The following is a 25,842-nucleotide window of genomic DNA, read 5'->3' on the forward strand; positions in this document are numbered from 1 at the left end:
TTCATACTGTTGTGGCTGGAAAAGATGCTTGATAGGATTTCAGGCTTCTTAAATTCATTCTGACTTGTTTTGTGGAATGTTTCATATGCACTTGAAAAGAATGTGTATTCTGCTGTGTTTGGATGGAATGTTCTTTATATATCTGTTAAATAATCTGGTATAATGTGTCATTCAAAGCCACTATTTTCTTATTGATTTTGTGTCTGGATGATATCCATTGATGTAAGTGGGGTGTTAAAGTCCTCTACTATTATTATATTACTGTCAATTTCTCTCTTTATGTTTGTTAATATTTGCTTTATGTACATAGGTGATCCTATCTATGTTGGCTGCATAGATATATATAATTGTTAATCTCCTCTCAATGGATTAATCCCTTTATCATTATGTAATGCTCTTCCTTGTTTTTTGTTTAAGCATTTATTTGTGATATATTGTAATCTTAACCCAAAGTTCTTGACAAAAAATAATTATGACTGATTGTGAGAAGTACAAAATTAATTTTCCTTCATTTTCGTAAGTTTCTCTTTTTTTTTTCCTTCTAAAAGTCAGCATGTGATGAATTCCAGTTTTGATTTTAAACAGTTTTTGAGTTCATTATTTTTGGTCTCACTTTTTTTCTAATTACCCCATAAACAACTTCATGTATGATAATGTATTTATTAATGAACTATTTTGCCCACTTTAAATATGGGAAAGCTAAAACCCAGGAATGATGTTAAACTTCTGAACTCATCATTAATCACTGGCCAGTGTTTTTAAATAATTAACAAGGTAGTTAGCATCTTGCTTGACACTTGCAGTCTTTATGTATGCGTGTATGTTTATGTGTTATTTATTTATAAATATTTACAGTTTGACTAAAATTTATGTCTTAGGAGCTTTTAGAAGTTGAATGTAATGGTGTATTTCTTGGTACTTTGAAATTTGTAGGCTCTTTTAAAATGTGGTCATCCTGGTCTTTATTATTTATTAACTTGACCTGTAGAAGTTAATATATTACTTTACTATGTTTACTTTATAACCAATGTTAATGAGTAAAAGAAACGTTTAGCTTTAAATAGTGCTTTTTAAAAGTTTTTATGTGATTAATACAGTTAGCACTTCCATTCTACTTAACTCTTGATATTTGTTAGTTTGTAATCTTAATAGTTATTTAATAAAATTCTGAAATAACATTCCATCTGAAATTAGAATCTGTATGTTAGCCACATAGATGAGTACATGCTTACTTAGTGTGGGGCATTCTAAGAAATGTGCATGCTTAATATATAAAATGTAAATGAGAAGAAATGGCTCATTAGAACTTGAGTTATTTAATACTATTATTAATACTTTTTTTCTAATACATAGTAATTTTCATTTGTCTCTGGAAGGACCTCTTTAATACTAACTTTTTTCTCCATTTTAAAGATGGGCTCAATATTAGAAAAATTAGATTAAAGCAAATTTATTTGCTGAATTAAAGCAAATATAATTGTGAAACAACTGAAAACTGAGAAAAATAGTGACTCACAGTTAACAGCTCAGTATTTTTCTTTTAACATCCAGGAGAGTACCTCTAATAGTGGATTTCGTTCACATTAGAGAAATTCTTGATATGAAAACAAGGTGATGTAACCATTTTATGAATTAGATGATTTTTTTTTAAGTAAGGAGAAATTTGGTTTTTCCTTGCTTGTGAGCTGTATGAATCTAGGATCAACAGATGGTAAATATTTTATTTTTATGATGTGTTATTCTTGATAGCGTAAACATTGTAAATTTATTCCTCAAGTAGTTTGATTCTGAGGTTTGTGAAGGAAAGAAGATAAGTTATTCATTATCACTTAGGAGTTGTTCATTTATATTAAATTAGCTGGAAAAACCTATACTTTTAGAGAATTTGCTTTTCTTCTGTAAGAGAGTAATTTTATTTTATTTTTTTGAAAGTAGACACATGTGTTAATTTTTAGAATAAACTTGGCCTCTAGCCTATACCTGATTTCTTTGGGCATTGAGGTTTGAACCTAATTAAAGGTATTGACCCATGTCTTCCAGGAAATAGAGATAGAGAAAAAGCTTTTTCCATTTAACATACCTGTAGCTTTTTTTTTTTTTTGATAGTAGGATGGTGAAATCACTTATAATTATTTTATTACTTCAATTAAATCTAATTTGGTATGTCAAAGAAAGCAAATTCTTTTTTGAAGTTGTCTCTTTCTGATAAAATCAGTGGATTGAGAGGTGTGGTAAGCGAATCTATGGATTTAAAGCCGTAGAATATTTAGATAGATTGGTTCTGGGTCTCAGGGATTGTTTTAATCTGGTAGTGGCTTTAAAGCTATAACTAAACAGAAAGGATTTCTCAGGGACAAACTGGACCCAAATTGAACTCCTGGACTTTCATTAGAATCAGTTGTTCTTAGACATTTAGTGAGTTCATTACTTTCGGCTATTACCATTTGTAGGTCTCCCTTAATGTTGAGAGGATTGAAGGGAGGAGATAGAAATGATGAAAACACTGTTGGCTCTCAATTCCTGTCTTCCTGGAGAACTTCATTGTCTCAGTAAAAGTTCTTTTCTTTTCTGTTCTTTTCTTTTCTTCCCTCCTTCCCTCCCCCCTTTCTCTTTCTTTTCCTTCCTTTCCTTCATTCATTCCTTCTTTCTTTCCCTCCCCTCCCCTGTCCTCCCCTCCTCTTCTCTCTCTCTCTCTTTTTTTCTAAGTGTGTGTGGGGTTGGGGGAGGCTTAGACAGAGAGAGAGAATCTTAAGCAGGCTCCATGCCCAGCACAGAGCCCACTGCGGGACCTGAGCTGAAATCAAGAGTTGGGCACTTAACTGACTGAGCCACCCAGGTGCCCTCAGTAAAGATTTCTAAAATAAATTGTAAGACCACCATAACAGCTATTAAAGTGAACTAACAGAGATAGTTAATAGTGATTAAATGCTAAATTTATTAGAAATATGGAAAAAAGTTCAATAAATGAAGGAAATTCCATTATAATTATGGGGATATTTTAATAAGAAATAAGATAGTTTACTTGTCATCCTATAATTTGGTTTCACAGCTTGTTGGGTTCCCTTCTAGTTTTTTTGTTTCTGTTTTTAATATATTAGTAAACTTAAATATTTATGGAATCTCTATCTGTAAATAGTAATTTTTCATTGATTTAACAAAGTAAGCATAGTCATATGAGTCTTTCCATAAAATTAAAAAGGATGCTTTAAGATTTTATCTTTTTTAGTGAAATGCATATCTCTGCTTTTCTTTGGCCTTTTAACCGTTTCTCTAGTCTTGATTTTATTGTGACAAGATTTTGATTTTATCAGTGACAAGAGGGGACTTTTATAGTTTTGTTAATGAATTTTTTTTTTTCTTTAGTGAAATGGTATACCTTAAGCTGTATTCCCTCTGGACAGTTCATTGGGAAATCTTTGTGATTTTACTATAGGATTTAGCAATGAGACCTTGACTTTACACATAAGTAAAGTAATTTCTTAAATTTCTTTAGTTTAGAATGGACTTTGAAAATGACCTTGTGTGTTTATGGTGCTTACTTTATTAAGATAGCTATATATACTGAAGAACCTTTAAACCATTTCTTAATACAGATGCTTCGGATATAGCATACTTTGGGTATAACTGCATAAAGATAAGCTAGAATTGCAAGTCTAAATATTAGTTTTAGAGGACTTAACTGAAAATGCAGAAAGTCACAAACTCTTGGATAAATTTTAGAAAGTAATGTATGTAATAAGTAGCCTTTAATTCTGGTTTAATCACAAGATATGTTTTTAAAAATTCGTAACTTTAAGTTTCTCTATATTTGAAAACTTTCATTTGTTGAGGCACCACTTTACCACATCAGTCCATTTACTTTTGTCTCTTGGGTCATGGGAGACGACCCCCAGGTTTGGTGATTGACCAGGAGGACTCACAAGACTTCCTGTATATATAGTTATATTCATGGGTATGATTTATTACAGCAAAAGGATACAAAGTAAAATCAGCAAAGGAAAAAGGTGCTTGGACAAAGTCTGAAGGCAAGCAGGCACAAGTTTCTAGGAGGTCTGTCCTAGTGGAGTCACACAGGACCTGCTTAATTCCTCCAGCATTGAATTGTGACAGCATGGGTGAAATGTTGTCTACCAGGAAAGGTCATTAGAGAGTCAGTGCCCAATGTTTTTACTGGGAGCTGGTCACATAGGCACCCTTTTTTTGAGGATATAGGAAAATTCTGAACTGTTTGAAAGAAAGCAGATGTTCAGCAAAAACTATATTGTTTATGTAAACAGTTTAGGTACAGTGAGCCCCTCTTTACCAGTCCTGGGAATGGTAGGAACCCCCCCCCCCCCCCGCCGCCCCACCAAATCTATGTTTCCAGGTGCCCGCCAAGAGTAGCCTTCCAAACAGATATTTCTAAGGATAGGCAATTTTAGGCCTGTGCTGTTAACTCTTTCCTGCTTATGCATATTTAATATAGACAAGTATAACTAAATCTGGTTGCTTGGTGTTATTAATTACAAATTTGAATTTAAGTTTATATTTACCAGTTCTTTAAGTGGTAGAAATAGGGAAACTGATATGTCAGTTTAAAGCAGAGATTTGAGCACATAGGTTTTAGATACAAAACCAGCTCTTTTGATAAATTGAAATAAGTTGATATTCCTTTTTGAAAGGGCTTGTGGAGGGTTCTGTTGTTCTAGATATGGATATTGAAGCTATTTATGTGTCATGCCAGGTCAGATATGATGGTTAAAATTCTGGATAGTCTTTTCTCCACAGATAATATTGACAGTGGCTTGTGTGATGGACACAAATGAAGAAAGACTTCTGTGCTAGCTCTGTGGAAAATGAGAAGTTTTTCTTCCCAAAATTGCCATTTTTCTTAATGTGAAAATAAAATTCACCTAAAATATTGAATAATACTTTAACAACCATATTTCTCTCTAATAATCTTTTGAGAGAAAATTTAGTTTAACAGCCATGTGAAGAAATATGACTTGTGAAATGTTGATTTTCATGGATGCTAATAAATGTTGGTGTGAAAAGTCATGTTGGTTTCTCTGGTATGAGGAAGTAAGCTAAAGAAATCAATGTTTGCCAAGTGGAAAAAAAAAGATTAATTGAAAAAATTTAAGATTATTTTCTGAAGAGGATTTTTAAGAAAAACAAAACAAAACAAAAAAAACCCTGTCTTCTCTTTTGTCGTCTATGACCTTGTGAGTAAAGTGATCATTCTTTACCCATGTGTCAGACTATTTGTTGATAATGTTTTCCGTTCACCTGTTGCTAATATTTATTCTTTCATGTGATTTAGAGTTAACAAATGTGCCTTGCCACATTTGATTTAATTTAATGGTAAAACAGCTGCTATATTTTTAAGTTAAAAAAGTGTTTGTATATGCAGTGAAATAATTTCCAGAATCTATGAATTTTGTTTAAAAAGATCTCATGGTGAAATTTGTCTATAATCCTCATGAGGGCAAGGACCATGTTCATATACCCAGCGCCTAGGAAAAATAGTACTTGGCATGTAGTAGATACTAATTAATTCTTTGAATTAAATGAATGATAAGGAAGTCTTAGTATATGCATGGTTTTGAAATCGAAATTTTCTGGAAGTTATATTGAAATAATTTATAATAACCTTTTGTTTTAAAGACTATTGAATCTAAACTCTCAGTTTCTCCTGTTAACCAGCAAATCATACTTGAATTAAATCTCCTTCAAATTAATTTTCAAATGTGTTTGCGGTAAAACTTCATTATAACTCTTTGTTCCCTTTAACATTTCCAATATCAAATGTAAAAACACCAAAGAGATATAAGAAGGTCCACTGTACGTGGAGCAAGCTCTATAAGCTAATGTGTTTTTAAGGATGTACGGGAACAGACGAGGGGATGTGCCTCCTATGGAGCATGGTGGTGATGTCACAGAACAGTCAAACATATGCATTTCATCTGCTGGAAATAAAAGGTATAGTATGTAATATAAATTCTGCCCTTCAGTCCTTACACTGTGAAACAGCACATTCTGAAACTGGCTTACTGAATAAGTAGAAAGGTATAGTATGTTAACAGCTTTCCTTATTTAATAAAAGATTTAAAGGGAAAAAAGGAGGAGGGGGAGAATTGTGTTAAATGAGAATTTATAGTACTTTACAGCATTCTTTCAAAGAGCAAGTTTTGATTAGCAGTGTGCCAAGGTGTTCTAAATAAGTCCCTGTAATTATAAAGTATAAATAAATTTGTTTGAAATAATGAAAGGAGAAATAAGCATGTAATTTAATGGACTAAAAATCAGTAAAATATCTTGGAGTTACAGGAGTGATATAACTTAAGTGGAAATAAATTGAAAATGTTCCTGCAGTGTGAGTTTTCCTTTGAAAAACTTTTTTTTTGAATTTCAGCTTATTGGGTAGGTAACTCTATGCTTACTTTGTAAAATTAGTGCTCATAATAATTCTGTCATGATGAAAAGAACAGAAATTATATGTATTTTATATTCATGTTCTCTTTCTGTTGATTTTATCATTTTGGTGGCTTTCTTATATTGTACATAAGTATAAACAGTTCTGAATCTAGTGTATAATGAAGATAATATTATATGTCAGGAAAGGTGTCTGTTTTCTCTGAAGAAAAGTAATATATAGAAGTGTTTAAGATAATTTGCTGTTTGGGTCTGAATAGGTTTCCTTTGAGGGAGTTGTCTTTTTTTTCCCCCCTTATTTCTATATTTTAAGGAAGGAGTTTTTAAGAGATGATCTTTTTCAAGTATGTGAATAGGTATCTCCTTTCTCCTCTTTTTTTAGGATTTCTGTGTATTTATATTCGTTTTCCTTACTGGGTTAACTGTTCTTATGAAAAAGGGTTTTATTGGGAATCTATAGAGCCATTGATGCAAGCTGAAGAAAAAGGTTATATATTTATAGAGCATGAATGTATCGAGGTCCCACTGTATAAAGAGAGAAAATGCTATGATTTTACCCTGATTTTAAAAATGTGTAACTATTATAGTGTCCATAGTACCTTGAAAGGCCCATAACTCATACCTACAATTTACTCTTTTTGTTACCTGAAAATCATTTGGGTTCTAATTCTTTTTGTTTTTTGTTTTAGTGCTCGAGGCAATGAACCATCTAAATCTAACCGAGAGATCTGTAGTCCTTTTGCAGGAATGCTTTTTGGTATGTACAAAACTTCAGTTGATTAAACTTTTGCAGACTGTTCTAGAAAAGGTCTTTAGTGAGAACTCAGTGTTGTCATTAATACTCCTGTTACTAATAATAGAAAACTCTTATCTAGTGTTTATGATAGACTCTATGCTAAACATTTAATGTGTTTTGTATAGCTCCATGTATAATTTTAAAGTGGAATAACTTTATTTAGTGATGAGCTTTCTATAGATGATAAATGAAATATTAATTTCATTAACTTCATTGTATTGTGGCTATTTCTTTTATTCTGTTTTATATGCAATAGTTTTTTTCTTCATTATTCTTTTTCTTCTTTAGCTAGTACAGGACTGCCTTACATTTGAAGTTTAGTTTCCCTGAACTAAACCTTTTTATCCCTTGATAAACATCCTTTCCTATGTTCTTTCCAGGTAGTTTCTGAGAAGGTGTTTTGTTCAAATCATGTTCATAATCCAGATTTTCTCTTTATTTTATCAGAAATGAAGGTCATTGGTTAATATAAGAATGTTGATTTGCTACTTGTCATAATTTCAGAAACAGTGTGAAGAGAGATCCTTATTTATTTCCCATATATAACTCTAAAATAGAAAAGTGGTCAGTTTTCTATGTAAAAACTGTAAGAAAAAATGACCTGAAATTTGGTTTCAAGTGAAATATGTGAGGAAATTGGATAAAAGTTTAGATTCATTCAACTTGAAAGCAGTCAGTAATTTAAATCTTGGGCATAGAGATACTTAATTGCATAATCTCAGATCTTTGTTTCCTTGAAGTGGCTATTTTGAGAAAATGAGGCATAACAACTAGAGTTTTAGTCTTTTTTTTTTTTTTTAACCTTTATTTATTTGAGAGAGAGAGAACACGATCAGAGCCTGATGTGGAGCCGGATCCGGGACTCCAAGGTCATGACCTGCGCCAAAATCAAGAATCAGCTGCTCAGCCGAGTCACCCAGGCGCCCCTAGAGTTTTATTCTAATGTAATGTCTTTAAGTGAGAATTAACCAGTGTAACCTGTCAGAAAGTCAGAGTAAAGGCTTCATTCTTTTGTATTTTATTAAACATGAAAAATGGGAGAAATGGCTTTCTTTGTTCAGAGCCCACTGACAAATAATTTTCCCAATAAATGGATTACTCTACCCTAAAATTTTAAGGTTTATGCCATTTGGCATAAACTTACCATTACTGCAATCCAGGAATGATGGATGAATATTTGGAGAAATAATAGACTCTAACGCTTGGAACAAACCATTTAAAGTCATTTAATCCAGTGATTTATCTCATTTTTCCCCCCCAGCCTATATGTGTATGGACCCATAGGGAACTCCAGAGGTAGCACAATCTGATTGTTAAAAAATTCTCATTTCAATTGAATTGAAATTTGTCTTCCTATAATTTTGTCCCAAGGACCTAATTTGGAACCTTTTGCTTTATTTTAAAAATTAAGACAGTGACTACTTAGAGCAAAAATAACGATATATTTTGGGGTTTATAAAAGAATCATGGATGATTTAGAAGTATGCTTTTAAATTTTCAAATATTTGGGGATTTTCCTTCTGTCTTTTTATTACTAACTGCTTGTTTAATTCCCTTATGGTCTGAAAAAAAGTTTGTATAATTTCAGTTATTTCAAGTTTGAATTTAAAAAAGGTTTTTAATGGCTCAGGATATAGTTTATCTTGGTGAATTTTTAGTTTGTAGTTGAAAGAATGTGCATTGTATGGTTGTTGAGTGTAGTGGTTTATAAATGTCAAGTAGATCAGTTGGTTGATAGTGATGTTCATGTCTTGTGCATATTTAATAATTTTCAACTCTTCTACCACTTGTTTAGAAATAAGTTTTAAATTCTCTGACCACCTTGTTCTTAGTGTGGGGCCTGGAGTGCTGGAGGGATTTTCTTACTGTGGCTGCACCTTCCTCAGTTTTCAGCAGGACCTGCTTGACTCTGACAGAGTGATTGCTGTTGCTTTTTCTTTGGTGCAAGGCTGATCCTGTGCACCTGGTTCTCAGAAATGAGTCTCTCTCAGTGTTCCTGATGCTCCCCAGAGTGGTAGCCAAACCCTTCCTTTATGTTTGTGGAGGGTCTTGCGTGAGAATTTCCTGACCTTTCCCTAACAGTAACAGAACCTCGCTTTATATAAGTGCAGAATGCTGGGTCCAGCAGGTTTTCTGGTATTCAACCAGTAGATTGTGGCCATTGCTTTGTATGTAAGAAGGATCTGGAAAGCATGCAGTGTTATTTGGCGTCAGAATGGTCTCTTTGTGTGTCTCATGTTGTCCCATTTCCAGTTTCTGTCATAAACATCTGGTGGAGGTAGAGAAGTGAGTGCAGATTCCTCTTGTGTCTGGGTTTTCTAGAGAATCTCCGTCGTTACTTTAGCCCACCGAAAGCCTTTAAGAATTCATTAACATTTCAGCTATTCCTACCTCCTTCTAAGGCAGCTGCCTATTTCTCCATACTCTAGGAAAGGTAAAAAAAAATTTGGATTATCCCATCTCTCTTTGGATTGGTTTTTATACCCTTTGGAATTCACTTTACCTGGTTGCTTATAACCTCAGCTCTCTGATGGGCTTTTTAAAAGTTACAGTTTTATAGGTGATGAGCTTTTTCCCCATTGTAGGGTTTGCGCAGTGTTCTCTTGTAGCTTTCTGCTAAGTAGAAGCAGAACTCCCCATTTTTTTAAATAACAACTTCTATTTCTTCCTCATTATGTTCCTATTTTTTTTAAAAATATATTTTAATAAATCTTAAAAAAAAAAAAAAGGTGAGGGGAGCACCTGGGTGGCTCAGTCGGTTAAATGGCCAACTCCTGGTTTTGGTTCAGGGCATGATCTCAGAGTGCTGGGATCAAGCCCTGCGTCAGGCTCCATGTTCAGCTGGGGAGTCTGCTTGTGGATTCTCTCTTTCCCTTGGTCCCTCTCCCTGCTCTCACTCTGTCTCTCAAATAAAAAATAAATCTTTAAAAATACACTTATATATTAAGTTTTATTAAATCCAGTTGATTTTTTTTTTTTACATGAACTCCATGCCGAACATGAGGCTTGAACTCACGACCCCAAGATGAAGAATCACATGCTCTACCTACTGAGCCAGCCAGGTGCCCCCGTGTTCCTACTTTTATTTAAATACTTGGGCATAGTTATGATAGCTAATTTAATATCTTTGTTGTTCCATCATCTGTTATTCATGTGTTTTTTTCTATTAACTAACATTTCTAATGGTTATTGGTCATTGTATTAGTTTTCTATTGCTGCATCAAAGATGAGCACAAATTTTGTGTCTCAGAACATATTACATTATTTCACAGTATCTGTGGGTCAGGAGTTTAGGTAGGTTCTCTGCTCAGGTCTCACAATGCTATAACCAAGGTGTCAATCGGTGTTTTTTCATCTGAATCTTGACTGGTGTAGAATCTACTTCTAAGCCCATTCAGATTGTTGGCAGAATTCATTTACTAGTGGCTGTATTACTAAGGGCCCTGGTTTCTTGCTGGATGTTAGGTGGAGACTGCCCACAGTTCTTAGAGGCCATCCATTTTTCTTGCCACATGGGCTTCCTTACCACAGCTGCTCACTTTATTATGCCACCAAGGAGAATATCTAAACTCAGGGAGGGCTTTTACCTGATTATGTCAGGCCCACCCAAGATAATCTCCCTTTTGATTAATTCAGACTTGAATTTTGATTTGGAATTGGTACCTTACTCACATCAGCAAATTCCTCTCACCTTTGCCATATTCTGTTGGCTGGAAGCAAGTTATAGGTCCTGCCTGTACTCAAGGGGAGAAGTTTATACAGGGAATCAGCACCAGAGGGCAGGGAATATGGGATCTATCTTAGAATTTTGCCTACCATAGTCACATTTTTCTGATACTTAACTAATCTTTTTGAGGTCTTATTTTAAGCTTTGCAAAGGACATCTTAGAGTAGCCTTCTTCATAGGGACAGTCCAGCCTTATTACTATCAAATGACCTTTCTGGGGGGAGTCTTCCTTGAATACCCTAGAAGACCACTGAGAATGCCTATAGCTGGCTGAAGCTGGAATTTCTACTTTGAGGATGTCCGAGAATTTTTCATTTTATGTCCTCCATAGTTTTTTGTGCAGCCTAATGAAATTTTATCCTGTGCATTTATAGACAGTGCACGGTAAAGTCTGAAGTGTCCCCTTGACAGACTTTTTTTAAGTAGACTCCATGCTCAGAGTTGAGCCAAATGCGGGGCTTGACCTCATGACCCTGAGATCAAGAGTCAGATGCTTAACTGACTCAGCCACCTAGGTGCCCCTGAAGCTCTTTTTATGCTTCTTTTTGAATCTTTGCCCTAAACTTCCAGACATTTTAGCCTTCCTGAATTTTGATCTTTATCTGATTTGCTTAGTTTTCTGACTTTGTTTGGTTCTCCCTCCCTGTATCCATGGTCTGGAAATTGCATTCAGGCAGAAGTGGCAACGCTTAAAGGGCTCAGCTCATTAATTTTCCTTCTCTCAGTTATTATAGTCCTGTACTACCTGTTGTCCAGTGTCTGAAAAACACTTATTTCATGTTTTGCCTAGTTGTATTATTTTCTTTTCATAGTGGAAGGTTAAATTCTGTGTTTATCACTCCATCATGATCAGAAGCAGAAGGGATCAATCTACTTTGATACAAAACATTATGAAGCTTAATGTAATTCATGTTACTCCTTTGGGAGCGTCACTGTTGCTGACATCTGTGCTTAATGAGCACACTTAGATGCTCTATGTTCAGTGATGGTAGGGAGACTAATAATTAAGGTAGTATAGAAATTGCTGGTTCAGTTGCATTTTTGGTGTCCAGTGATTGTGTGGTGTTCCAGATGATGCATATCTAGATTAGGAGGTTATTTTGTGTCATTAAGATATGCAATAATAACATTGTTGAAAGAAATTGAGGACACAAACCAACGGAAAGATATTCCATACTCATGAATTAAAGAATTAGTATTTTAAAAAATATTTATTTATTTATTTATTTTAGACATGGGGGGTGAGGGAGAAGAGAGAGAATGTGCACGCAAGCATGCAGGCATGCAGAGGGGCAGACGGGGAGGAGAGGAAGAAGAAAAGTACTGCAAGCAAACTCTGTGCCGAGTGTGGAGCCCCATATGGAGCTTGATCCCACAACCCTGAGACTATGACCTGAGCTGAAACCAAGAATTGGATGCTCAGCTGACTGAACCACCCAGGCACCAGTAGAAGAATTAGTATTATTAAAATGTCCATACTACCCACAACAATCTACAGATTCAGTGCGATTCCAACAAAATACCCATAGAATTTTTTACAAAACCAGAAAAAATAATACTAAAATTTGTATTGACCTACGAAAGATCCAGAATAGCCAAAGGAATTTTGAGAAAGAAAAACAACATTGGAGGTATCACAGTTCCAAATTTCAAGATAGTCTCACAAAGCTGTTGTAGTAATCAAAACAGTGTGGTACTGGCATAAAAATGGTCACAGAGATCAATGGAACAAAATAAAAAGCCCAGAAATAAACTCACACTTATATAGTCCTATGACAAAGAAAGCAAGAACATACAATGGGAAAAGACAGTTCCTTTCTTTATTTTTATTTTTTAAAGACAATCTCTTTAATAAATGGTGCTAGGAAAACTGGACAGCTACATGTAAAAGAATGGAACTGTACCACTTTGTTACACTGAACACAAAAATAAACTCTGAGTGAATTAAAGACGTAAGTGTGAGACCTAAAACCATAAAAATCCTAGAAGAGAACACAGGTAGTAATTTTTCTGGCATTAGCTATAGCAGCATCTTTCTAGAAATGTCTCCTAAGGCAAGGGAAACAAAAGCAAAAATGAACTATTAGAACTACACCAAAAAAAAGCGCTTTTGCACAGCAAAGGAAACCATCAACAAAATGAAAAGGCAACCTACTGAATAGAAGATATTTGCAAATGACATATCCAATAAGTGGTTAACATCCACAATATATAAAGAACCTATACAACTCAACACCAAAAAAAAAAACAAACCCCAAAACAAAAAACTGATTAAAAACGGGCAGAGGGGGTGCCTGCGTGGCTCAGTTGTTAAGCGTCTGCTGTTGGCCCTGGGATCGAGCCCTGCATCAGGTTCCCTGCTCCCTGCTCCGCTGGGAGCCTGCTTCTTCCTCTCCCGCTCCCCCTGCTTGTGTTCCCTCTCTCGAAGGCTGTCTCTCTCTCTGTCAAATAAATCTTAAAAAAAAAAAAAAAAAAAAATGGACGAGGACCTGAATAGATATTTTTTCCAAAGAAGACATACAGATGACCAACAGACACATGAAAAGATGCTCAATATCACTAATCATCAGAGAAATACAAATCAAAACCACAACGTGATATCATCTTATACTTGTCAGAATGTCTAAAATGAAAAAAGAAATAATGTTTGTTAGTGAGGATATAGAGAAAAAGGAACTCTCAAATACTGTTGGTGGGAATGCAAATTGGTACAGCCACTGTGGAAAACAGTATGGAGGTTCCTCAAGAAATTAAAAATAGAAATACCATGTGATGCAGTAATTCCAGTAGTGGGTATTTACCCCAAGAAAATGAAAGCAATAATTTAAAAAGATACATGTGCCCTTACGTTTATTGCAATATTATTTGCAATAGCCAAGATATGGAGGCAAGCTAAGTGTCCATCAGTTGACAAATGGATCATGAAGAAATGGTATATACAAACAATGGAATATTACACAGCCATAAAAAGGATGAGATTGTGCCGTTTGCAACAGCATGGATGGACCTAGATGGTATCATGCTTAAGTGAAATAAGTCAGTCAGAAAAAGATGACTACCATATGATTTCAATCGTATGTGGAATCTAAAAAAAAAAACAAATGAATAAACAAACAAAAATGTGGAACCATACCTATAAATATAGAGAACAAAGTGATGGTTGCCAGAGGGGAGCAAGGTGGGAAAAATGGATGGGCAAGATGGGCAAAATGGATGAAGGGGAGTGGGAGATACAGACTTTCAGGTATGGAATGAATAAGTCATGGGAATAAAAGGCACAGTATAAGGAATGTAGTCAATGATGCTATAAAAACATGATTACAGATGATAGCTACACTCCTGGTGACTATAGCATAATGTGAAGACTTGTTGAGTCAATGTTGTACACCTGGAACTAATGTAACATTGTCAACTGTAGTCTAAAAAAAATCACAGTAATCACTAAATCACCCGTAAGTAAAAAACAAGCAAACAAAAAAACAGTAGTAATGATCTAATGTGGATCTAAAATGTTTGCACAACTCGATTTTCGTGTGATACCCGGGTAAGAGGTTTATTTATTTTTTTCTATAGAATTGAGGTAACCACTGAAGTTCTTTGAGCAGGGTGCCAGTATAATTAGTGTTGTATTTTAAGACGGTTAATCTTACATAAGTATGCTGGGTGTACTGGAGCAAAGAGAGGGGGGAATGAGGAGACTAATTAGGAGGTTATTGCTGCAATCCAGATAAAATGAAGACAAGTCCTATCAAAGGTTAAAGGTGGTGAGAATAGAAAGAGGATCTGCATATGAAGTGAATAAGTGATAATGAGCATTCTTAGTTATATGAGGTTTTGAGGCTTGGTCTTCACTTAAGAGGAGCAATTGCTTTTGAGATGTTCATTTTGGACATGCTAAATTTAAGGGTCTTGTAGGAGTTATTAGTGGTGATATTATCCTAATTATTAGAAAAATAGGGATGTGGATTATTAGAGTATTAAAACATTTTTTTTACTTTTAAATATTTTTTAGAGATAGAGCAAGTGTGCATGTGAGAGGTAGGGAGGGGCAGAGGGAGAGGGAGAGATAACCCCAAGCAGGCTCCACGTTCAGTGCGGAGCCCCACGCAGGGCTGGATCCCACGACCCTGAGGTCATGACCTGAGCCGAAATCAAGAGTTGGACACTTAACTGACTGAGCCACACAGGCACCCCTACAGTATTCTCTTATTTAAGGTTTTTGACTAAGTTTAGAGGTTTGGGAAGGCATAATGTGTCTTGTGATTGACATATAGAAGATACTCAGAAATTATGAAATTAATTGAAGAGGTAATATACAATTTTACCTTTTATATTTTCTGCATATATAGTAATTAATTACTCTTTGATGTAATTAAAAATGGAGTATTTAAAATTCAAGTTTCTAGTTGCAGATGTTGCTTAAGAGTTAAAACCATTTTTTTTCTTACCACTTTCTAGGAAGTGAAGATCGAGAACTTATTCAGAGAAGGAAAGAGAAATATAGACTAGAACTGTTGGAACAAATGGCTGAACAACAGAAGAACAAGAGACGGTAATGAGAGGTTTGCATTTAAAAAAGGTGTTTTGAACTTAAAATGCATTTGTGTAGGGTGCCTGGGTGGCTCAGTTGGTTGGGCATCGACTCTTGATTTCAGCTCCGGTCATGATCTCGGGTCATGCGTCAGTCCTATGGAGGCCGTTTGAGGTTCTCCCTCTCACCCTTCCCCCACTTGCATGCGCTCTTTCTCCCTCTCTCTGAAATAAATAAGTAAATAAATAAATAAAATCTTTAAAAAATACTTTTGTGTTAAATGGTGATAGCAATTATATAGTAAAAGAAGGGGATGTTTTTCCTAAGATGATTATGTGTTTGTAAGTAATTTCTATTTCAGCCTCTACATTGTATATCAGCAAGGGTAATAAAACAAATGCTATATGAGTGTTCATTTATTGTGTCATATAGGTAACAGATGAGACTGTGTGTATATTCTGTAATAGGCCTTTTATATATACCTTCAGTAATATCTTCAATTTTTGATTTAGAGTAGCATTTAATGTTATCTACATGCCCACTATATTACCTCATATGTAGTAACAAATATGAAATGGAAGTATTTTGTCTTACAACAATGTGAGATGATAAGCACACCCATAAATGCAATATAAAACATAATCATGATAAATCCACAGATATTTGTATTGTATACGAGTCGTAGTGTTTGTAATCTTTCTTGTAGAAATACTTGTGAAAGAGTAATTATTGTTTATAATTAGGAATAGATACCTTGTTTCTAGAGAATCTTGTTTTATCTTGAGGCCTACTATTAACTTTTAGTTTTGCCTTTTTTCCTCTATGTTCGAGAAAGCCCATATCTACTGTCTTATATTAGTCATTTTTAACATCATTTATATATTTTTTGGTAACATCATTTTCTTAAAAACTTTAAATACTTAAAAAGTATTGTATTAATTTTTAATTTTTTACCCTTCCTTTTGCCAACAAAACATACATTTTCGTTTCATAAAGTAAAGATTTTGTTTTACTTCTGTAATTTATTCTGTGCGAATTACTGAGGCTTTGAAGTACTCCGGGCACTGGTTTTAAGACTTACTGTAAGTCAGTTTACATGTGAAATCTAGTTTACTTTGCACCAAATCAAAAATTTAGTTTGAATTACTTAAGGTCAGTAAAGCAATTACTTGTCCTTGGAGATGTTATTGCATGGAGTTTGTGTTTAAGTTTGTTTTAGTGATTTAGTGATCATAATGATTATTTAGTGATCATAATGATTATGATTTTGATAGTGTTTACTATAACTGTTTAATATACAGAATTTTAATTTTGTTCAGAGAAAAAGATATGGAACTCAGTGTTGCAGCTTCTGGAGTACAAGACCCTGAGAAATCGGTAAGTGTTTCTGGCATCTTTTAATGTTTACTCTTTCATTTAAATAAGCCTCAGTGATGGGGGCAGGTGGAGATAGAAAGGTATAGGGGGAAATACAATAGTAGACCAATTTGAATAGTAATAAATTCAGTTCTCATAAAATGTTAAGTCCTAACTCTTACTTGTTTATTCCTCTAAGATAATTTTTCCTTTTTCATATGTGCATCATTTTTTTTTAGTTTGTTTTAAATTAGTTCTTTCTCCTTTGTTCACATGCACTATCCAGGGGAAAGTTATTTCAGTTTAATTTACAATAGATGTTAATATTTTTCTTGAGTTTATCTTACCACTCTTCTTATATTAGAACAATTTCCAAAGAAACCGAAATCTTTTAGTGTTTAAGCATTTTAGTAATTTTTATTTACTATAAAACTAGAGACATAATAATCTTGTTTTTACTTCAATTTTGCGATTCTCATCATTAAGTGGAATGAATTACTCACATCATTGCAGTTAAGTAAGGAGGAGGTAATAATTTATTGGTCTTCTCAAAATACACTTTTTCTGTAGTGGGATATGTAGAATTTATTTGCTAAGGCAAGTTTTTGTCTTTGATGACTAAGAAACTTTAATTTCATTAAAAAGTTCATTCTTAAAAAGAATAGAGCAACTTAAAATTATTCAACTATAGGCAACTTTTAATACACTTTTACCAATGACGTGTATCTATCCTGTGGGTTATCCATTTAGAGAAGTTTAACACTGTACTAATATCACTCCTAATGTGCTTTTTGACTGCTCATAGAATAAAACTTTTAGATTAATCTGAGAAATCATTCCTGAGGAATTAAACATGGTGGGGAAGAAAGGATAATTCCAAAGCCAAATATATTTTTCTCTATCAGTAGTGAATACCTTTGATATAGTTTTCATAATCAAAAACCTCCTTTTAAAATCTTGAACTTTTTAATGTAATATGGTGGTATGTTAAACATTTAATTTATAGTTATGTTAGTAGTTGATGGACATTCTTATTTATATTTGAATGAAACAACCTGTAGAGTGTCAAGTTGCTTTATGAGAATAAATAAAAACATTAGATATAATAGTTAGACCCTTACTTTTGATGTCAAATTTTAGAAAAGGATACATAAATGATGTTCTAAAACATGGGTTAGGAAACTATAGCCTATGGCCAAATCTAGTTGCTTCTTATTTTTGTAAATAGAGTTCTATTGCCACACACCCTCACTCATTATTTACATATTGTTTTGGGCTACTTTAGTGCTATGTTTGAGTTGAGTAGTTGTGGAGAAACTGCATGCTCTCTTTACAGAAAACATTTGCTGACCATTCTAGAGAATACTTGATGTCAGAAATGGCCTTTAGAGAAATAGCAGTGTTATAGTATAATAGAGTTTTGTATTTAGAATTAATGTCTGGCTCTAGTTTTTGCTTGATTATTTATTAACGGTGAGACCTTAGGTGATTTATGTACTTTCATGGAGCCTCATTTACCCCATTTATAAAATAAGGATTAGATCTTCAAAGTCTTTTATAGGTATAAAATTCTTTTATTCTGTGACTAACTTAAGTGCCTGTTTGCAATCTGGGGTAGAGGGTCTTTTGAGGTCCCTTCCACCTTTAAATTTCTACCTTTAAATTTATGATTGCATGTAACAAACAGATTTTTTTTTCTTTATTTTAGCCTGATAGACTAAAGCAGTTTAGTATGGCACCAAGACATTTTGAAGAGACGATACCACCTGAAAGACCCAGAGTAGCTTTCCAGACACCTCTCCCTCCTTTATCTGCCCCATCTGCCCCACCCATCCCATCAGTTCACTCCATCCCATCTCAAAATGAAGATTTGCACAGTGGACCCAGCTGCACCCTTGGTGAAATGGTGCCTCCCAGGTGCTTGTTTAAAATGTTTTGTGTTTGGGAATTAGGTAACGTATTATTATATTTCATGTTTAGAAGGATTTGCTGAAGCAGATAAAGTTGTCCTTCAGAGATTTTTGTATGATTAACGGCTTCTGTGAAAGAATTTCTCTTGAAATTTGTTTGCGTTGTTGGCCTTTTCTCTTATAAAACAAGGGAAATCCTTATAACATTCTTTTATTGTTTAAAGATGCTTTGATAGTTTTAGAATGTGTAACTAACTACATTTAGTATTTAGTTTTAGGTTACATTTTGGTATACCTATTAAAAAACTTTAAACATGTAAAAGCTATACATTTTCTTCAATTTTGTAATTTCCACTTGGCAAACACTGATTACTTCTTTCAGTTTAAGCAGAAAAAAATTTCTCATGTTGTTCTTTTGTATATATGACTTTATTTTAGCTTCCGTTTCCTTCAACTCTTTCTCTGCGATTACTACAGGCTGTGCAACTCAAATACCTGAAATAAAAAGTGTTAATGTTATAAAACCTGTAACTTAGGTATTAGAGTAAGGATTTGATTTTTATAGGTAAAAGGCATCATTCTATACTAGACTATACATAAAGAAAATTCTCTTGTTAACATTGTTATTTTTCTTGATTGCACTTTCTTCCCTTAGTAGGAGTTGAGCTGATTTTTGCTTACTATTAATGTATTAATTATAGGAGTGTGTTTAATTAGGTGGTTTTCTTTTTAACATCGATATTTTTTGTGCTGTACTTTCAGCAGGACTTGGTCTTATCTTTTATTTACTAACAAATTGTAGCACTGCGTGTACTGTGTTTATTAGGTGTTTTGTTTGTTTCATGTAATGACTTCCTGACTCAAAACACTAGGTGGGATCAAAATTACAGACCATGGTATGATGGTCTCCGCATTGGTTTAGGGATTAAAATGGTTGGCTTCACTGTCTGCATTTTGGGAATACTACACCTTTATTAAACTTCATTTTTCTCATTTGTACAAGTGAAAAAATAGTAGTCTTTTTTTCTTACCTACACTTACAGAGTTGTGTGAAGATCAAATTCTGTATAAATCTTTATGCAAATTTAAGATATAATGATGTTGACAGTTCCTTTTCATAGCAGTTTCCCAGCTGCTTTGTTGACGTTATCTATGCAGTGAGAATGGTAAGGTTAGACACACTGAGTGATCAGTAACTGTGAAAAATATTAATGACTGGAGAGAACTTGAAAGCCTTCTTAGCTCTTCAAAATTGTTTTGAAGTATTCAACAAGTGTAACCTGTTAAGGTACACTGAAAACGGAAGACATTCTAGGATGCCCCCTTTTCTTTTTCTGGTCATCTAAAGGAATTTGCCTTTTCCGTTTTTACTATTGGAAAATATTGCCTTGGTGCAAATAGCTATTTCCTAATCAGCAGTGAAGTGCTGAAGTGTAGAGGTTTTTAAAAGTTTTAACTTTATGAAAGACAAAACATTATGGCCAGACTTCACTGTTGATATATAAGTGGCTTCTCTTTCACATTATGGTTGACTTCCTTTGAAAGAAAAATAAATTATCATAGAGTTAAAAAAAATACTTTCCCTCCAGTCAAATGGAACCATTTATAATCTCATTTATACTTCTTCGCCTTTTCTTCTTGCACTATCCTTCGTTGTGTGACTCCAGCAACATGACTGAGGCATTGTCTTTTCTAGAAAGCCTTACTTCTTCTTTCCTCCTTTCCCCTATGTGATTTAAATGTCCCTGGTCTGTATTCCTACAGCACCGTGTATCTATTTGTATTGTTTCACTTAAATGCTGTGCTGCAATTGCCTGTTTATTTCTGTATTATTTATTAGGGACAGGGACCATGTTTGTTCAATACAGGCATATAATTAATTAGAAATTAATTATTATTCAAAGTTTTTGTCTTATGTAGGTGTTATAACTTTAATTCTGAAATTTGGTAGTATATTTTGCTTTTTGAATCCTAATTTTTGATAAGAGCTTAAAACGAGATGGTGTCCTTTTCTAAAGCAGCAATTAGATTTTCAGTAAAATTGTGCAAAAGAATTATGTCTTGATTTGAAAAAAATTGCAACGAAATATGAGAAATTTTTCAATTTTCTTTTGATACAGGATTGCACCTCTGCCTCCTCCTCCCCTATTACCACCTTTAGCTACTAGCTATCGGACTCCTTATGATGATGCATATTATTTTTATGGGGCCAGGAATACTTTGGATCCCAGTCTTGCTTATTGTAAGTTATCTACAGGCTAAACATTTTTTCCTAGTGGTTCAGTCAGGAAAATTACTTTTTTTGTAAGCAAAATAAATAAGTTGGAAAACCACGGCTTTGCTTAATTAAAATATTCATATTTATTGACTTAAAAATGCCCTATTTGAAAACTCAGCTATATTTCATAGTTACTTGTTTTTTATTTAGCTTTAAGAAATGTTTATTTCGTGGTTTCTTGCAGTGTTCTTTGCTAACTCCTGAGAAGGAAATCTGAAATTTTTCCCTTTGATAACATTTTAGTATGTGATTTTTTCTTTAGGAATAAAGTGTTAATAAATGGGTACTCTGAAATAAATGTGTTTGTTTTCTTTTAAGATGGTTCAGGAATGATGGGAGTACAACCTACAACTTATGTTAGTGCTCCTGTCACCCACCAGCCAGCACAGCCTATTATGTAAGTTATTAAAATAATAATTTCATTCAAAATTAACTTGTCTTCCATAGAACCTGTATTATTTTTTTCCTTCAGAACAGATATAACTTAGCTGTCAATTATTGCATAACAGTATGTTCAAAGTATTGCTTTTAAGTCAATGTTTCATAGAAAGTACATTTAAAAAATTAAGAGTAACCTCAGTTTCACATGAGAAAAGTCATGCATGCATATTTATTGAGAAATAAGAACACAAACAAGCATATGAAAAAAACTGAAATCGCCTGAGATCCCATTCATCCAGTGATAGGTGCATCTAACCGAGCATTCAGGAAGTCTTATGTAGTCACAAAATCATACACACAACATACACCAAAATTATGTTATATTGTATATATTCTGTAACCTGCTTTTAAAATTAACAATATATCATAAACATCTTTTCCTTGTTGATAAGTATACTTTATAGCATCATTATTTGAAATTAAACTTATTATTAGAGATAATTATAGATTACCATGATGAAATTATAAGAAATAATATAGAGACATCTTATATACCCTTTCCCCAGTTCCTAATGCTACAATCTTGCAAAACTGGTACAGTGACATAGCCCAAATATATGACATTGGGTACAGTCAAGATACAGAACGCTACCATCATCACAAGGATCCATTTTTATGCCCTTTTCAGCCATACTTGGTTCCTTCCTATCCCTACTCCCTCCATAGGCACCAGGAGCAACTAATCTGTTCTCCGTTTCTTTAACATCATTAAAAAAAATGCTATATAAACATGGAATCATATATGTAACCTTTTGGGGTTGACTTTTTAGAATCAGCATAGTTCCCTTGGGATTCATTCAGTTGCATGTATAAATTGTTTGTTCTTATTGCTAAGTAGCATTTCGTGGTATGTTTGTACCACAGTTTAAACATTCTGTCGTTGAAGGATATCTAAGTTAGTATGAATAAAGCTGCTGTAAACATTCATGTACAGGTTTTGTGCGAACATAGTCTTCAGTTCTTTAGGATAATTGGTCAGGAGTGTTTTTGTTGGGTTATATGGTAGTTACAACTTTAGTTTTATAAGAAGCTGCCAAACTTTTCACAGAGACTGTACCATTTCACATTTGTATTGGCAGTGTATTCAGAATCTGGTTTCTTTACATTTTTACCAGCATTTGGTGTCATGACTTTTGTTTATGCCACTTTGGTAGGTGTGTAATGATACATCATTGGGTTTTTTTTTTTCTTTTTCTAAAGATTTTATTTATTTGACAGAGACAGCTAGAGAGGAAACACAAGCAAGGGAAGTGTGAGAGGGAGAAGCAGGCTTCCCGCTGAGCAGGGAGCCCGATGCCAGGCTCGATCCCAGAACCCTGGGATCATAACCGGAGCTGAAGGCAGATGCTTAATGGCTGAGCCACCCAGGCGCCCCAGTCAATGGGGTTTTCATTTACATTTCCCTAATAGTGATGATGCTTAACATCTTTTCATGTATTTATTTGCCATCTGTATATATTTGATGAAATGTCTCTTGATGTTTTTTTACACATTTTATTTTACTTATTTTTTTAAGTAGTCTCTATGTCCAAGGTGGGGCTTGAATTCACAACCCTGAGATCAAGAAGTTGCATGCTATACTGACTGAGCCAGCCAGGAACCCTGTTTTTTACACATTTTAAATTAGAGGGTTTTTTTTTTTTTTATAACTATTGAGTTTTTGAGGGTTCTTGATATATCCTAAATACTAGTTCTTTGTCAGATATATGGTGTGCAAATATTTTCTGTCAGTCTAAAGCTTGTCTCCATCCTTTGAGTAGGGTGTTGCATAAGCAAAAGTTTTAAATTTTGATCAAGCCCAATTTATCAGTTTTTCCTTTTATGAATCATATTTTCAGTGTCAAATCTGGTGTTCTTTTTCTAGGCCTAGATCCCAAAGATTTTCGCTGGTTTTTTACTTCCCTTAAAAGTTTTATAGGTTTTCATTTAAGTCCATGATCCATTTTGAGTTAATTTTTAGGTAAGATGTGAGGCTTAGATTGAAGGTTTTTTGTTGTTGTTGTTGTTGTTTGCCTGTGGGTGTCTAGTGGTACCCAGCATCATTTGTTAACAAGATTACTTTTCCTCTATTGAATTGCTTTTGCATCTTTGTCAAAATCCACTGGACATATTTATGTGACTCTGTTTCTGGGATTCTGTATTCTATTCCATTGATCTGTGTGTCTATCCTTATGCCAGGAGCACTGATTATTGTAGTGCTGTAGTAAGTTTTGAAACTGGGGAAGTGTGAGTTCTCCAAATTTGTTTTTCTTTTCCAGGATTACTTTGTCTGTTGCAGGTTCTTTGCATTCAATGTGAATTTTAGGATAAGCTTGTCAATTTATGCAAAAAGTCTGTTGAGATTTTTGGTAGACATATGGAATCTGTAGACCTGTTTAGGATTATCATCTGAATTTTTTCCAATTTCTTTATTGTGGTAACATACACACAACATAAAATTTACCATTTTGGGCATTTTAAGTGTGTAGTTCAATGGTATTAAGTACATTCATGTTGCTGTGCAACCATCACCACCACCTGTTCCTAGAACTCTTTTCATCTTGTACAACTGAATCTGTACTTATTAAACAACATCTCCCTCTTCCCCCTCCTCCTGCCCCTTTCTGTCTCTATCATTTCAGCTACTTTAGATACCTCATAGAAGTCAAATCATATGTTACTCATCTTTTTGTGTCTGGCTTGTTTTACTTACCATAATGTTTCAGGGTTAACCCATGTTGTGGCATAAGTTAGAATTTCCTTCCTTTATAAGGCTGAATAATACTTGATTATAGAGTATGTATGCTTATCCATTCATCAATGGGCACTTCGGTTGCTTGCGTGTTTTTTGTTGCGAATATGCAGCTGTGAACATGGGTATACAAGTTTCTCTTCTAGACTCTGCTTTCGGTTCTTTAAAGTGTATACCCAGAAGTGGAATTGCTGGATCATATGATAATTACCTATCAGGTAACCACCATACTGTATTCCGCTGCAGCAGTACTATTTTTCATTTCCATCAACTGTACATGAGGGTTCCAATTCCTCCACCTCCTCACCAACACTTGTTATTTTTGTTTTATTTGATAATAGCCATCCTAATGGATATGAATTGTTATCTCATTGTGATTTTGATTTGCATTTCCTTACAATTACTAATGTCAACTGAAGTTTCATGTGCTTATTGACCATTTGTCTGTCTTTGGAGAAATGTCTATTCAAATCCTTAGTTCATTTTTTAATTGGGTGGTTTGTTTTTTTGGTTGATGAATTTTAGGAGTTCTCTATATATTGTGGATATTAGTTCCTTATCAGATAAATTATTTGCAGATATTTTCCCCCGTTCTTTGTGTTGCCTTTTTACTCTGTTGATAGTATCTAGCAACGCAATAGGTGCACACAAATTTTTAATCTTCATGAAGTTTAATTTGCCTATTTTTTTCTTTTTTGACTATGTCTTTAGTGTCCATCCAAGAAATTATTGCAAAATCCAATACCGTGAAGCTTTTGCCGTGTGTTTTCTTCTAAGAGTTCTATAGTTTTTGGTCTTACATTGAGGATTTTTTTTTTTTTTAAAGATTTTATTTATTTATTCGACAGAGATAGAGACAGCCAGTGAGAGAGGGAACACAAGCAGGGGGAGTGGGAGAGGAAGAAGCAGGCTCATAGCAGAAGAGCCTGATGTGGGGCTCGATCCCATCACGCCGGGATCACACCCTGAGCCGAAGGCAGACGCTTAACCGCTGTGCCACCCAGGCGCCCCTACATTGAGGATTTTGATTCATTTTGAGTTAACGTTGGTATGAAATGTTATTAAGGGTCCAGCTTCACTCTTCGCATGTGGATATCATTTTCTTAGCATCATTTGTTGAAAATACTGTCCTTTTCTATTGTATGGTCATGGCACCCTTGCAGAAATTATTTTACTTTACATGCATGCATTTAGTTCTGAGCTCTATTCATTTGTTTTATATGTCTGTCTATATGCCATTACCATGTTGTTTTGATTACTGTAGCTTTGTGGTAAGTTTTAAAATCAGGAAGTGTGAGTCCTGTAGCTCGTTCTTCTTCAAAATTTTTTGACTATTTGGGGTCCCTTGAGAAAAAAAAATTAGTAAGGGTTTTTCTATTTCTGCAAAAAATATCATTGAGATTTAGCTAAGGCTTGCATTGAATCTGCACATCACTTTGGGTAGTATTGACATCTTAGCAATATTAAGCCTTCTAATCCATACATGGGGTACCTTTCCATTTATTGTCTCTTTAATTTTTTTCAGCAATGTTTTATAGTTTCCAGTGTATGTACAAATCTTTCACCACTGTAGTTAACTTAATTTCTAATTATTCTGTTGTGTTTGATGGTATTATAAATGGAATTGTTTTTGTAATTTCCTTTTCAGATTGTTCATT

At 34.1% G+C, this 25,842-nt stretch overlaps 1 protein-coding gene across 7 annotated transcripts in view; it reads left to right on the forward strand.

The window, feature by feature from the left end:
• Positions 1-25,842, forward strand: part of CSPP1 (centrosome and spindle pole associated protein 1) — a 332,365-nt gene that overhangs the window by 53,925 nt on the left and 252,598 nt on the right. For 4 of the 7 annotated variants that reach the window (XM_057308135.1, XM_057308136.1, XM_057308138.1 and 1 more), the window contains 7 exons: positions 5,863-5,961; positions 7,104-7,171; positions 15,396-15,489; positions 16,788-16,845; positions 18,533-18,741; positions 20,855-20,976; positions 21,331-21,409. In XM_057308135.1, coding sequence (XP_057164118.1) covers positions 5,863-5,961; positions 7,104-7,171; positions 15,396-15,489; positions 16,788-16,845; positions 18,533-18,741; positions 20,855-20,976; positions 21,331-21,409 — 729 coding nt within the window. The remainder of the gene's footprint in view (positions 1-5,862; positions 5,962-7,103; positions 7,172-15,395; positions 15,490-16,787; positions 16,846-18,532; positions 18,742-20,854; positions 20,977-21,330; positions 21,410-25,842) is intronic. The other 3 variants (XM_057308139.1, XM_057308141.1, XM_057308140.1) reach the window with 1 other exon arrangement.

This window comes from Ursus arctos, unplaced genomic scaffold, assembly GCF_023065955.2.
Source record: "Ursus arctos isolate Adak ecotype North America unplaced genomic scaffold, UrsArc2.0 scaffold_6, whole genome shotgun sequence".
Classification (NCBI taxonomy): domain Eukaryota; kingdom Metazoa; phylum Chordata; class Mammalia; order Carnivora; family Ursidae; genus Ursus; species Ursus arctos.